At 38.2% G+C, this 14920-nt stretch overlaps 1 protein-coding gene across 3 annotated transcripts in view; it reads right to left on the bottom strand.

The window, feature by feature from the left end:
- The window catches only part of CDK6 (cyclin dependent kinase 6), a 215115-nt gene that overhangs the window by 13197 nt on the left and 186998 nt on the right, over window positions 1-14920 (bottom strand). For all 3 annotated transcript variants that reach the window (XM_079152106.1, XM_079152107.1, XM_079152105.1), the window contains exon 6: window positions 4007-4057. In XM_079152106.1, coding sequence (XP_079008232.1) covers window positions 4007-4057 — 51 coding nt within the window. The remainder of the gene's footprint in view (window positions 1-4006; window positions 4058-14920) is intronic.

The following is a 14920-nucleotide window of genomic DNA, read 5'->3' as shown; positions in this document are numbered from 1 at the left end:
TTAATTCAATTTGGTTAAAGAGTAATTCATTTCAATTTGGTTAAAGAGTAATTTCCCAAATAGAGATTACATATATGTGAATCAGACAAAAAAAAAAAAAAAAAAAAAAAAAGGCTAAAGGGTATGTTAGTCCTATTTTATGCAAACATTATTTTATAAAGAACTCTACAGTATTCCACAATAAGAAAAAAATAAATCACAAGAATATCATTCATATTTCCTCTGAAAACCATTCTGGGATCAGAGATGTTAGAGAGATAGTAAGTGATAAAGAGAGCACAGGCTTTGGAAATAAGTAGATCTGGGTTCAAATTCTGCACCTGTCCCTTACTGGTAGTAAGGCCAAACTGTTTTGATATCTATGACTCTTGGTACTTTTATGTATACAGTGATGGTAATTTATGGCTGCAACAGTCAGTAATAGTTTATATAAAGTCAGTGATAATTTATATATAAAGTGTATACCAGTGCCTCACACATAGAACACAGTCAATATAATTACTCATTATTATTATCATAGTTAGAAAATGTTATTAATGTAAAGTGCATAGGAAATACATCATGACTACACTGCAAATAGGAACTGCTTGAATCCTAGTTACGTGTAAACTTAAAATTCTTCAGAAATATTCATGCACCAGTGGCCCTACACAATTCATACATTATATAGATATTATTTATAGTTTATGTAAAGGTGGTTAAGCACATTTGAACAAGGGAAAACAGAGGATGTGAGAACTTATATCTCACAAAGACTGCTAACGACAAACTAAAAAAAAAGTCATAATTTTGCAGAGAGGATATACATTCAAATTCTGACCCAAACTAAATTATTCCAGTTAGAAATGGTGCCATCATGTCATGGTTCACCTTAGCGTCTTCTCCTTGGTCTGTGCTTTCTAAGAGTAGGCCTAGAAGGGGTGACCTCATGAGTGGAATTCTAGGTTTCAGGAAGATAAGACAGTAAATGTCACAAGATCTGCAAGGCTTTGTTCCTTTTTCCCTTACCGAAACAAAGCCTAGGTCACGACCTCACCTAGGACAAGCAGATACCCCTGGGATCACTGCACCTGTCACTGGGTATCTGGGGCAAGATAGTAATTCTGCTTCTGTTGGGTGTCTGAAAGAGTCACATTATTGAGGCAAAGACAGGCACATGGACATATTTACTGGAACCAACCTGAGCAATATCCAAAAGTAATAGCAAGGTCTACGGTAAGAGTGAGAAGAAGAAAATGGGTTGGGGGTGTAGCTCAGTAGTGGAGCAGGAGTTCAAAATCCAGGTTTTGGATTCAATTCCCAGTACACCACCCTCTACTAAAAGAGAAGAAAACAAAAATGCCAATATTAACTATGAAAGGAAATGAATGTGTATATGTTTGGATAGATGGGATATGGAAGAGGGGCAAACAAGAATGTTTATTAAAGATCTTTTGAAATTTCTTTCATTCCTTTTTAGCTTTTCGTTCTTTTTAAATTTTTTTTTTTTTAGTTGTAGGTGGACACAATATCTTTATTTTATTTATTTTATGTGGTGCTGAGGATAGAACTCAGTGCCTCACACATGCTAGGCAATCGCTCTGCCACTAAGCTACTGTCCCAGCTCTTTGTTCTTTTTATAGCAGCATTTTTTTTTTTTTGCTAAAAATTGATTATAGGAACTCATAAATAATTAAAATTCTTTTGATTGGCAGCTTTGAACATATATGTGCATACACACACACACACATATAGTTATTCCTATTTAACCATGACACTGTTCTTAAAAATGTTCTAAAATATGTCTCAAGCTAAAAACGTGGTTTCACTTTTAAAGTACTTGTTTTTGAAAGTACAAATCTCCTTAAACACAGAAACATTTGTCTCTTTAAGAGTATGCAAATGTAACTTTCCTTAAAAAAAAATTTAGTCTCATGTTCAGTATGAACTTTTATGGTCTGAAGGTGAGCATTGTGAAATACTGATAGGCTCATTAAGAAGTGCTTGCATCACATTCAACCATTTGGACAGCTGAATATAAGACTTAAAAGCTGACTTTTACACTGGAAAGACTGACAGTATACAAAATCTATAAATGGCTGTGATGGCAGGGACAGAAATAATTTCTCAAGTACTTAAACAGTGACACTAGGGTGCAGCATTGTCCCTTTTCTCTAGCATGGTAATGCATTCAGAGGAAATAAAATATGATTTTGATGAAACAATGCCAGAAACCAAGAAATAAAATCTAAAGGTACAAAACATACAGAACTTTACAGTTTCTTTTCTCCCAGCAACCTTGGATTGTTAGGCTTTTGCCAAAAGTGGAACCGGCTTTCCCTTGGAAGCATGTCAGACAGGCTAGTCAAATGTTCCTTCTGGTCCACTGCACTGGCTTCGTGCACTAAGGGAATGCTCACAAGATGGCAGGCTGTGTTAGAGGTGAACAAAAAGCCCAGGTGGTTTAAATAAGGAAGAGCAGGTGATGGTTTTCTGAGCCTGGCAAGCTGAGTTCAGTACAGAGTGTCCTTCCTTTCAACTGAGGGGCACTGGAAGGTCTGACTTTCATGGTTCCCTCACATGCACAAGAATTGTGTCCAATGGCCATGGGGAGAACAGATGTAAATTTGCCAATGAATGATCAATGGCCCTGATATCTAGAAGGAGGGGCAACCTTAGGGCTGAATTTATCCATCTCACAGGGTGATCAGTTAGTGGCAGCAGCCCTGGACTTAGGAAGCCCCTGGACAAAAATCAAGAACCAAAAACCAAACCAAACTTGAAAATGTTTTTCAGGCCTTAAAGTCACTGGGTTCTGATACAACAGTAGCACTGGCACCAGAGGAGGGCTATCAGAGCTGCTTCCAGTCAACAGAACAAAGTCTGGTTTCATTTTTATCCCAACTCTTTTAAGCAGTTATGATTGAATAGATAGTGCTAACATAAACTTCTGTTGTTTCGGGGTACTTTTTTGCAGTCTTTCAGCCTTCAAATTTCATAAAAATTACTAGGATTCCTATAAAATGTCATAGAGCAGTGATCACTGATACTTTCAGTCAGAACTCACACTTTCTCTCTACTCCACCCCAATGCTGACAGAGTTTAGTAAATGCACAAACCCAAAAGGGGTGTCTTGCTACATGCTGTGAAAAGAAATGCCCTGGTTACACTCTATGAACATGAAAGCAGACAGACCCTCACAGGCACCAACATGCAGTCATGAACAGAGCTCTGCAAACCACCAAGGAGCTATGTAACAAACAACTGGAACCAAGAATTTTGAGACCAAGAAAGGATCATATGCAGAACTCAAGTCAGTTTCATTTCTCAAATGAAGTTAAGAAACAAAAGGTTGAATAATTAGTGATGGATTACAATAACAACAACAATCTTAAAGCACTTACTATGTGCAAGGCACTTTGCAAGTCTTTTATGGGATGTTTTAAAATGATTTTCTCAAGGTTGCACAGTTATTTGGCCACAGATGTAGAATGAGAATCTAGGATTCTCATTTCCCATTTGGTACTCCAAAGAAAAACGGTATTGTGCACCATCCCAGTCATGGCCCAGGAAATCAAATCAAAACAAACAAACAAACAAACAAAAGAAAAGCAATGCAAAACCAACCTGGATGACCAAGGACACTTGATGGGGACAGGAAGCCCCCTGGACAAGGATTACTAAGCCACCAAGCACCTTACCTCTGTTGGGAGTGTGTTTGAAATGACCATAAGCAGACAACACATCTGCTCCAAAGAGCTGGAGCTCAGCCAAGCGAAGAAAGAGCAGCAGAAAGATCCACACAAGCAGCACACAAGCCTCCAAAGCACAGCAGTCAGACCACACATCATGGTGGACTCATAAGACAGTTCTCATACCCTGTCCCCACTCACCACACAAATAATACTGTCTGCAGCAGCAGCTTGGGGGTAAGAAAGACAAGAGATAAACATATTACATGAATGTCAGAGAGAGTTACTATAAATGTTTCCATGCTATGTAGACACTGATTAGAGTTATTACTTACTCCAAGATTTTCCCTAGTTGATCGACATCGGAACTTCCACGAAAAAGAGGCCTAAAAGAAAAAAGGTAGATCTTAAACAAGGAATTATATCAGGTTACATTTCAATCATATTTGCCATTATCATTGTTCAATAGGAAAAGAAAATATTCTCTGTGAGTGAGAAAAGAAGAAAAGAATGGTGACATCTTTCCTCTGGCCAGTGAAGTGACCCTTACCTTCACTTATGGTAAGGATTGCTCACAAGCAGCTGGTGATACCCAACTCTGGTGTTTCACATCACGGGTATCCTGTTGGCAGCCATGGCAACAAGAACACCCCTACCGTCGACCCAGGTTTTGATGTTAGTGTTCACTTTGTGACAGGGCAGAACACATCCTGGTCCTGGTCTCACCCCAGGGATAGGTGGGACTCTGAAGCTCCTTGGTGAGATGCTTCTCAGAGCACAGTTCACACCACTTCCTCATGGGGCCTCTCTCCTATTTGTCCTAAATCTGCAGCCAGTCATTTCTGGGTCTGTTTTCTTGATTGTGCCCTTTTCCTTTCTCCTAGCATTATGGTTGCTAACTGCCATGAGCTCAAACATCTCCACTCTAGGCTTCAGAGATGATTGTATCCTCGTCTGCATACATAGCCCTCCTTGTCTACACTGAGCACTTAACTGGCAATTAAATAAGCCCACTTTGTAACATTTTTGGTGTTTTCCCAAGCAGATCAAGTAGCCCCTTGCCAGTGGTCAGGGGCTTCTCTAGGTTTCCCCAGAATCCTTGTCCTAATGGCTTTACCTTAAGAGGTACATGGTTATCAAATATTTCACTTGACTTTGTATACACCTATGGTTAAAGTAAATCTCCCTAACTCCTAGCTTATCAGAAGCAGGTATTTTTCAACATGAATGTATTATACAATATTTGTAGCCTATTATCAGGAACCATATTCCATTTTATACTAGATATAACATCATAAAGCCTTGAGTTCTTAAATATTTGGTATGTACAATAAATGCACTTGCTATATAGGTCAAATACAGAGATTCCTACACAGAATCGTAGCATTACAAGACACCTAAAAATTCATCAGTCATACTTTCTACTCCTGTCATTATTCCTGAAAATAAATTATTTCCAAATGTGGTGAAAAATAATTTGGGATGGATTGTGTCCCCCTCAAATTTTTAGGTTGAAGCCCAACCTTTAATATCTCAGAATCTGACTATATTTGGTGACAGGGTCTTTAAAGGGTAATTGAATTAAAATAAAGTGGTTAGGCTGGATCCTAATCCAATCTGACTCGTGTCCGTAAGAAGGAGAAATTTGGACAAAGAGACATCAGGGGTGTACATGTGCACAGAGAAATGACCACCTGAGAACACAGCAAGAAGGCAAGCCAAGGAGGGAGGCCTTGGAAGAAATCAAGTTGACACCTTGATCTTGGACTTCCAGCCTCCAAAACAAAGAGTACATTTCTGTCTTTTAAGCTATTTTCTTGTGGCAGCCCTAGAAAACAAATACAGGCAGCTTGTACAACACTTAGGTAGTCAAATTCATAAAGAATCATGGAGTTGGGTTCTAAAAGGCATCTAGACAATTTTTTATGGGGTGCTGGGGATGGCAGCCAGAACTTTTCATGTACTCTAGCACTGAGCTATACTCCTATGCCCTAGACAATTCTTAAAAAATAGCAAAGTGAGCTAAGCACAGTGGCATATGCTGATGATCCTAGCAACTTGGGAGGCTGAGGGAGGAGGGTTGCAAGATCAAGGCCAGCCTCAGCAAATTAGTGAGACCCTATCTCAAAAGCTAAAAAAAAAGGACTGGGTAAAGTGCCTCTGGGTTCAATTTTAGTACCGGGGTGGGGATGGGGTAGACATCAAACATTAAAAAACAAAAAACAGGGAAAACAATGGAATATTTTACCAAGTGTTAATGCTCCCCACACATGATCTCAATAATTCTCACAAAAATTTCAGGAGAAATGTAGTATTATTATTATCCCAATTTCCAGATGAGGAAATAGGATCAGAGATAGTTAAGTCATATGACTTAACTAATACATATCAAATTGCAGATTTAAAATTCAAACTGGGTCTGCCTTACCCAAAGCATCATCATTATGTTGCAATTCTTTTATTTTATTTTTATGTTCTCTTAGTTCAGTCGTCACAATTAAACCTCTAGAGAAAAGCAGCATGAGACTCTAAAGGATGCTTCAGAGACCTGATTATTTCTCAGGCTAGTGCCTGAGGGATTCCATACTCTACTCAGTTTGCTTTGCAAGTGTCTTTAAATTCTTTTTCTATTCTAACAAGGAACCGAGCAATCCGTCAGATTAGCTGATACTCTCTGTAACTTATTGACTTGGCAGCTATGGTCTGAACATTAGGGTCCCTCTAAAATTCTTAGGTTGAAACCTAATACCCAATGCAACAGTATTAGGATATTAGATTTTAAAGTACTTCCCCATGAAGCTCAATCTTCTACAGTTGTTTTGCCCACACTTAATCAAGACACTATTTTTCATTCTATCTAAAGCACCAAACTTGTATTTCATAGAAACATTTCTCTTTCTTAGCATACTCATCTGTTTCCTTAACATAGTCAATTATGAAATTACAAAAAGTAGTATAACTGGAATGATGAGATTTAGGAAAATACACAACTGACCCCTCCTTGTTAAGTATATATCTTGAATGGCTGGAGTGTCGGGTGAGCGAGCTCAGCAAGTTTATAAACAGAAATGAGAGTATCAGTTAAGCTGATGAGCTGGTGAAGTCTATGTAAACATGCCAAACCTCATCTTTCAGGAAGGAAGTTGGTCTCCCAGGAGCAGGGCAAAACTACCTTTAGAGTAACACGAACAGCTTAAAAGAAATATGTTGGCCATGGCTATTGGGAAGCAAACAAACTAGACTATCTTGAACAGATGTTTCTTCAAGGCAAAAGCGTAAGACTATCTCTTGTTCTGAGGCATGTGTCCTGGTCTCTTTGGGTTGCTAAAACAGAATACCACAGGCCAAGGCACTTATAAGAACTGAAATTTATTCCCAGTTCTGGAGGATGGGAAGTGCAAGTAAGGGCCCACTTCCTGGTTCATAGATGGCTCTTTTCTTGCTTTCTCACATGGTGGAAAGGGTAAAGGACCTCTCTGTCCTCTTTTATGTGGGCACTAATCCCATTTGTGAGGGCTCCATCTTCATAAACTCATCACTTTTCAAAGGCCCCATCTCCTAACACCTTGAGGGTTAGGATTTCACATGACTTAACTAACACATATCAAATTGGGGGTGAGGGGCACGAATCTTTAGTCCGTAGTAATGGGCTCTGAAACCAGGGCCTGAAATTCAGTCGCAGCAGTGGTTCATTCCTTTACTGTTTGGTTTCATTTCCTTTTTCATTTCTGACCCTGGCAATATTATAAATTTCTTGTTATCTCCATTATGCCTTTAAACAAATGCTTGCTATGCTTAAGCTAACATAAGCTAGGTGTTTTACTACAGCACTTTCAGGTCATGTTTTACCTTAAGTCTTACTCTACATATTGACTGGAAATTGGCCTCAATTATGAAATGTGCTTTCCATCCTCAAGTTAGAACTGGCCCATCAGTTTGGCTTCCTTTAATATGGAGTAGAGCAAGCAGAGGTCTGAATCTTGATCATTATTCTGTGAACACTCAACAAAACCTGCTTTGGGGAATACTAGAAGCTCTGAGGCAGCAATGTGGTACACAGGTCAGAATGACTTTTACCACCTTAGGGAACGTGACTGAGCTCTGTTAACTTGGCTTTGCAGCAGATAATAGCATGAGTTATATACAGCTACTGAGCCCTGATTGTATGCAATCAGTTCTTATTAAAATAAGATATAGGGGCTGAGGATATAGCTCAGTTGGTAAAGTGCTTGCCTTGCAAGCACAAAGCCCTGGGTTCAATCCTCAGTACCGCAAAAAAAAAACAAACAAACAAAAACAAAAACAAAAAAAACAAACAAAAACAAAAACAAAAAACAAACAAAAAAACCAACTCTGGATGCAAATACACAGTCACAAGAAAATGGAAATGCGTTATGTGAAGGAGGGAACAGTCCAAGGGGTGGACTATGAATGTGATCAAATTTTTAGAAAAATTAGTCTATGGCTGAAAATTCTGAACACTGCATCTGAGATTTTTGTATGATACAGGATGCTGTGTACATCAGGAGCACAAAGAGGTGAGGATGGAATTTTTCATCATGGTGAAATCTTGAAATGCTACGGTAATAGAATTATGGAGATGTAAGAATGTATGATATAATCTGTCTTTGAATCATGCTGTCCTGGTAAAAAAATATATTGGGGATATCAGATCTCTGTTAATTATTCCCTCCTCAAATTAGTTGACTTAAATATCCTTAAATTCATAAAATTTATGGCATGATTTAGGTAGATGGATATGAACATAATCTTTGGTTTTGTGGAGAGTTTATTTCTATTGCCTTAGATAACTTTATAATTATAGGAATAATTTGGCACGCATGCGTGCACGCGCACACACACACACACACACACACACACACACACATGAGCTGGACCTAAATAGTTCTTTATTACAGAGCTGAACTGGAAGGAAGTGGATAGTTGAAGGAACATATAAAAGACTGAAAGAGACATAATAGAGACACCTGGAGAGGTCCAAAGTAATGTTGAACTCTGTTTTTTCCTATTGCCTAAAAATCTAACTTCCTGGACACTCTGGTGTATACTTAGAGAAGCCATGCTTGGAGATTGAAATGAAGAGGAATGCTCTATTACATACAGTGAGACAAAGGCCCATAAAAAACAAAAGCTATGCAAAAATTTTTTTTTTCAATAAGAAGATCCACTAAGCAAAACTATCTTGTCTGCTTTTGGACATAGCCTTTTAAGTGACAAACTCAACTCTTTTTAACTAATTACTTAAAGGTAAAATTAGCAATAGAGAGTAGAAAATCTGAGGGCTGTTTTGTATTTTTTAAAATATTTCTGCCTTATATGATACATTTTGGGGGGTGGTTTAAATAACAAAAGGGAAAGATTACATCTACCAAGAACATCTCAAAATAAAGAATGTATAAATTCTTTTCCTAGAGCAACATATAAGGAAAATACTTTTATTATATAGGCTATTGTATAAAGTTGGGGAGTTTCACTTATTTTAGTATATCAAAAACTACAATTATCTACTTTAGGTGACTTTTCAGTAGTTTAGGATAACAGATCTCAAACTTCATTTGCTAAAGACCTTTGCTAACAATTTCATGAGTCCTATTTCCAATTTTTTGTCAGCTTTTCTTGGCACCTGTCTTATGATCCTCTTTGCTTCCCAAGAATGTCTCCATACTCACCTCTCTGTACCTTATTTGCCTCATTTGTAAAACAGATAATGATGCTGACCTCATAGGATCAACTACGTGAGATTTTTGAATATATATCATTTATAAGAATACCTAGTTTCCAGCAGACCTTCAATAAATGGTAACTGAACATACACACACACACACACACACACACACACGCACGCACCCTCTCCTATTCCTAGCTGATATTATACACAGTTAGTAGTACAAGTATTTCACAGGGTGAACAAGAAGGTGGTGAACTCCCAAATCATATTTAAGCTTAATAGTCCTTTCTCTGAGTCACTACACATTATAGCTCTTACAACTTTATCAAGGAAAGAAAGTATTTTGTAAAGGATGGATGCTAAAATTTCCAGTGAGGATTAATTACATCTGAATTGGCAATGTTATTAAAATCTCAATCACTATGTAATTAAGTCTGTAATCAGTGAGGTGAATTTTCTCAGGTAAAATTACAAAAGGAATCAAGTTTCAGATTATGTCTTTTTAAACAGACAACTAAAAGAACATACAAATATCATTCATAATCTCAATGAACACTGGAAAACAGCACTTAAAGGTGGGGTATATTTCCATAGATGAGAAGTGTGTATGAGGAGATGATTCATGTATTGGAAGATGAAAGACTTCATTTATAATATGGTCATTGTACTAAAAAGACAAGGAAGTCATGGGTCACCCTATAGAGTACCTTTGTAACCTGCATTTGACCTGTGGCCATATTTTAGCTGCTATCTTTCTTGATTAGTAGAGGAATTTTCCATGTTCATGAAGTGACCTTTTGAAAAATATCACTCTACTATTTTATACTTGCTCTTCTGTTCTAGAGTAGTCATCTGTTACGTTAAAAAAAATTAACTTATCACCTTACAGTTACCACCTATTCAAATAACAGGATTAAGCAGAAAATCAATTAAATGATTTAGTTGGTAAACACTAATTGAGTGATCATCCACTAAGCACACAGGGCTGCAATTGAAGCTGGCAGACACAAAAAAGAAAAAGGTATATAAACTATAAGTCATATTATAATATTATATGGAGTCTTTATATATAATGTGTAACACACATATAATAGGTATTGAAATTATATCAAATTTGTATTTATACAAGTAGATTTATTAAAACAAATTTATAACACACACACACTCTACATGTATTTGTATGGTGTGTGTGCATGTGCATGTGTATATGTGTGATTAGAAGATAAGTAATTGATTTTAATATGTTTCTTTTTATCTTTTTAAAATATTTTTTAGGACTTTGATGAACCTTTATTTTAATTCATTTATTTATATGTGATGGTGAGAATTGAACTCAGTGCCTCACACATGCTAGGCAAGTGCTCTACCACTGAGCCACAACCCCAGCTCCTAAATGTTTCTTTATAGTTAAAAATTTATAGAACAGTTCATTAATTTCTGAGAATGATAATACCCGGCACAGCCAGGTATACATCCCAGTGAACTGAAAACATATGTCCACACAAAAACTTGTATGTGAAGGTTCATAGCAGCGTTCTTCTTTTTTTTTTTTTTTTAATTTTAACCTTTTTATTTAGATTCTTATTTAATTTTTAAAAATTAGATTCATTGTACACAAATGGGGGGAGATTCCTTGAATTGCAGCCACCATTTGACCCAGCTATCCCACTCCTAGGCCTATACCCAAAGGACTTAAAATCAGCACACTACAGTGACGCAGCAGCATTATTCTTAACAGACAAAAAGTGGCAGCAACCCAAATGTCCATCAACTGATGAACAGGTAAACGGAATGGGGTATGGCCACACAATGGGATTCGTTCAGTCATGAAAAGGATGAAGTCCTGGTGCAACAAGAATGACCCTTAAAACTATTATGCTAAGTACAAGAAGACAGCCACAAATTGTGAGTCTATTTATATAGACTAGGCAGATCTATAGGATCAGAAAGCAGATTAGCGGTCATTTAGGACTGGGGGACTAGGCAGGAAGTGACGATATAATAGATTGAATGTTTGTGGCCCCGCAACATTTGTATACTGGAATCCTGACCCCCAAGGCGATGGTATCAGGAGGTGATGCCTTTGGTAGGTAATTATGTCATAGGTGGGATTAGTGTCTTTGCAAGAAGCTCCAGAGTTACTACCTCATCCTTTTGCCATAAGAAGAGGACTCCCCAGGGAACAAACAGGTGGCCCTTGCTGGACAATGAATCTGCTGGTGCCTTGATCTGGACTTGCCAGCCCCCCAAACTGTAAGAAATAAATTTTCAGTTGTTTATAAGCCACCCAGTTTATAGTATTTTGTTACAGCAGCCTGAGATGAATAAGACAGGACTGTAATGAGTATGGAATGTTCAAAATGATCTGTGGGTGGTGATGGCATAACTCTGGATATGTAAGACTAAACAACTGAATTGTCACTATTTAGAAAAAAAAATTTTTTAGTTGAAGATGGACACAATACCTTTACTTTATTTATTTACTTTTATCTTGTGCCGAGGATCGAATCCAGTGTCTCACACATGCCAGGCAAGTGCTCTACCACTAAGCTACAACTCCAGCCCCTAAATGTTATTATTTATATTGAGTTGCATGATATGTGAATTATATCTCTATCAAATGCTTAAAACATAGTTGAGAAATTATTTTTTCCAAGCAAAGTTTACAGAATCAAGACAGTAAAAAACCACTAAAAAATTGCTTTTAGCCTCATTATACTGAAGACAGTACATGATAGTGATATACAGTGATAATCGTTATTTTACATGTATTCAATCAAATACACATCTGAAGGCATGGTGTTGTGCAAGTTATGAATAAAGTAATAATATGGCCTGAATCTTTCCTAATGATTTATCAGAGAGGCTTTAAATAATAAAACTAACTCCCTATGATCTGTCTCAAGCATTTTATGAGCCCATTTTTACAACGTGAAGGAAGAAAGCCAATGACACTGTGCTGCTATTGTGGTCTGTTTATTTCGCTTCTTAATTCCTCTATACTAACCCATCCTATTACTCCTTGACCCTGTTCATTTCTACAGACAAACTGGAGGCTCTATGAGAACAGGGTCAACTCAGTGTTTTTCTGTATCCAGAGCATACAATTTACTGCCCAATCTGTCCATAAATGGCACCTCGATTGATACTACTCAGTGGTTACTACTCCCTGCAAGAAGGCTTTGTCTTCCTTCTTTCCATCAACTTCAGCTCCTCATCTCAAAACCTGTTTCTTGGTTCATCTCTGGGTAATTCGAGTGTGAGCATGTGTATTTGCACAAATATGTATATAAGAATAGATGTATACACACCGAGAGCCAAAACTGGATTTGATTTATATTGCTGTGTCTATGCTTTAACCAATCTGCACTAGGTACTAGACAATATCTGCCTGAAAATAATGGGTATTCAAAAACTGGGGCCAGTTGACCATTACTCTCCTAAATCTAAAATATCGCCCAAACCATTACAGAAGCTGCAAGAGCCAATAAGGACCTGGATCCCTGCCCTTAGGTACTTACTGCACACCAAGTATGCAGGCCTAGGGAGGGCTTCCTAGGACAAGAAAGAGCAGCTTTGAGAAAAAGTGTAGCAAGGCAAAATACACATGTAAAGGATTACAGAGGGTGTGGAGGGGAGGTAACTGACAGAAAACAGCCCAAAAAGGGAGAAAGGCTGATGGGAAAGGACCATGGAAGAAAAATGAAAAGCCAGTAGTGAAAAAGGAAGGACCATGGCAGAAAGAAGAATCTGAGATGGAGTTCTATCACCCAGACAGGAACAACAGAGAAGAAATCCTCTACCAGGGAAGGGAGGTGCGCTTACAGAAAAGACTCAGGTCTCTAACAAGTTAGAGTGTGCTGGCATCTGCCTTTAGGAGGGACTATTAGTCTGGTAATTTCCCTAAAAATAAATAGCTGAATTAATTTCTTCTTTGTTGCCAGATGTGAATATTTATTGCTCCACAGGGGGCTCATATTTACTGGCTATGAGTAATGTGAGAGGGAGGGGAAAAGAGAATGAGGAGGAGGAGGGGGAGGAGGAGAGGAAGAAAGAGGAGGGGGAGAAGGAGGAGGAGGAGGAGGCGGCAGCGGCGGCAAGTGCTCTACCACTGAGCTACAAGCCCAGCCCACAGAATCCAAGTATTCCTTTAAGTGCTTTCTGATCATTTTTCTTACCAAATTACAACTGTGTTATTCTTTGAAAGCCTCCCTTATCTCATGCTCTCTAATCATACTGCTCAGGGGCAATTCTCAAGACATGGTAAGGAATGATTATGCTATTGGTATTTGCATTGAATCTATAAACTGCTTTGCATAGTATGGACAATTTAACAATATAATTCCAATAACGGTTTCTGTCTTTCCATTGTTTTGTTTCCATTCCTCCTTCCGCCTCCATTTCTTTCATCAACACAAAACTAAGATACGGACCCAACCTAGATGCCCCATCAACAGATGAATGGATTAAGAAAATGTAACAGATACACACAATGGAGTACTATTCAGTCAGAAAAAGAAAGATATCATATAATTTGCAGCAAACAATGGAAATGGAGGACATCATGTTAAGTGAAATAAGTCAGACACAGAAAGTTATCTCATGTTCTCTCTCATATGTGGATATTAAAAAAAAAAAAAAAAACACTTGATCAGAATGTGTAATAGTGATTACTAGATGCTGGGAAGGGTAAGGAAGGGATAGAAAGAGGCTGGATAAAAAGTACTCAAATGCAGTTGGACAGACTACCTTCCAGTGTTCTAAAACAACAGTGGAGCATTGCAAATCCAATGTCCTAGGAAACATCCCTGATAAGGCAAATTGGGATACTTTCACCCTACCCAGGAGATCCAGAACCAGAGGCAGAAGGTGTAAATAGGAAGAAAAGAGTGTTCTTTGTTGTTCCAACAGACTGGGCTGTTTATTTTATTTTTTTTTCTTGCAGTGCTGGGGATTTGAACCCAGGGCCTTGTGCATGCGAGGCAAGCACTCTACCAACTGAGCTATATCCCCAACCAGGGCTATTTAAAATGACTGCCACTCAAAACAATTAAGAAAGAATGTGGTCGAGGTGGAGATTTCATTCCTTTTTTTCCCCTAATAACTCATCGCTGCTGTGTACTAAAGGACTACCAGGGGAAGCTCCCTCTGCACCCGAAATCAAAACGCTACTTTTCTCCTTTAGCACCAGACTTTTTTCCCCTGCACCCTGCTGTGTGTGCAGGGGAAGAGCACTGCTTATGGCTTTGTGCATGTTTGAAGTCACAGTCTAAGGGAGTGTGTGATTGAGAGGCAGCCACCAATGGAGGTTCACAGGGTTGGGGGTACCTACACATACACAATGAAAAGGAGAATTTGTCCTGTCCAATCTGACTGATAGTGACAGGCTGTGAGCTGGGTTGAGAACGATTCTGAAGAGCTACCTGGGTAGAGTAGGAGAGAGTGCTGTGATTAATCAGGAACATATACCAATGAATACAAATTAGCCAAGTGAGTTAGCTTTATCCCTGATAGGGTGACTTCAAAGCAATACAGAAGAATAAAGTTTAGAAAAATGCAA

The sequence above is a fragment of the Sciurus vulgaris genome (genome assembly GCF_902686455.1).
Source record: "Sciurus vulgaris genome assembly, chromosome: 8".
Lineage (NCBI taxonomy): Eukaryota > Metazoa > Chordata > Mammalia > Rodentia > Sciuridae > Sciurus > Sciurus vulgaris.
This window is presented reverse-complemented; position numbering and strand designations above follow the sequence as displayed.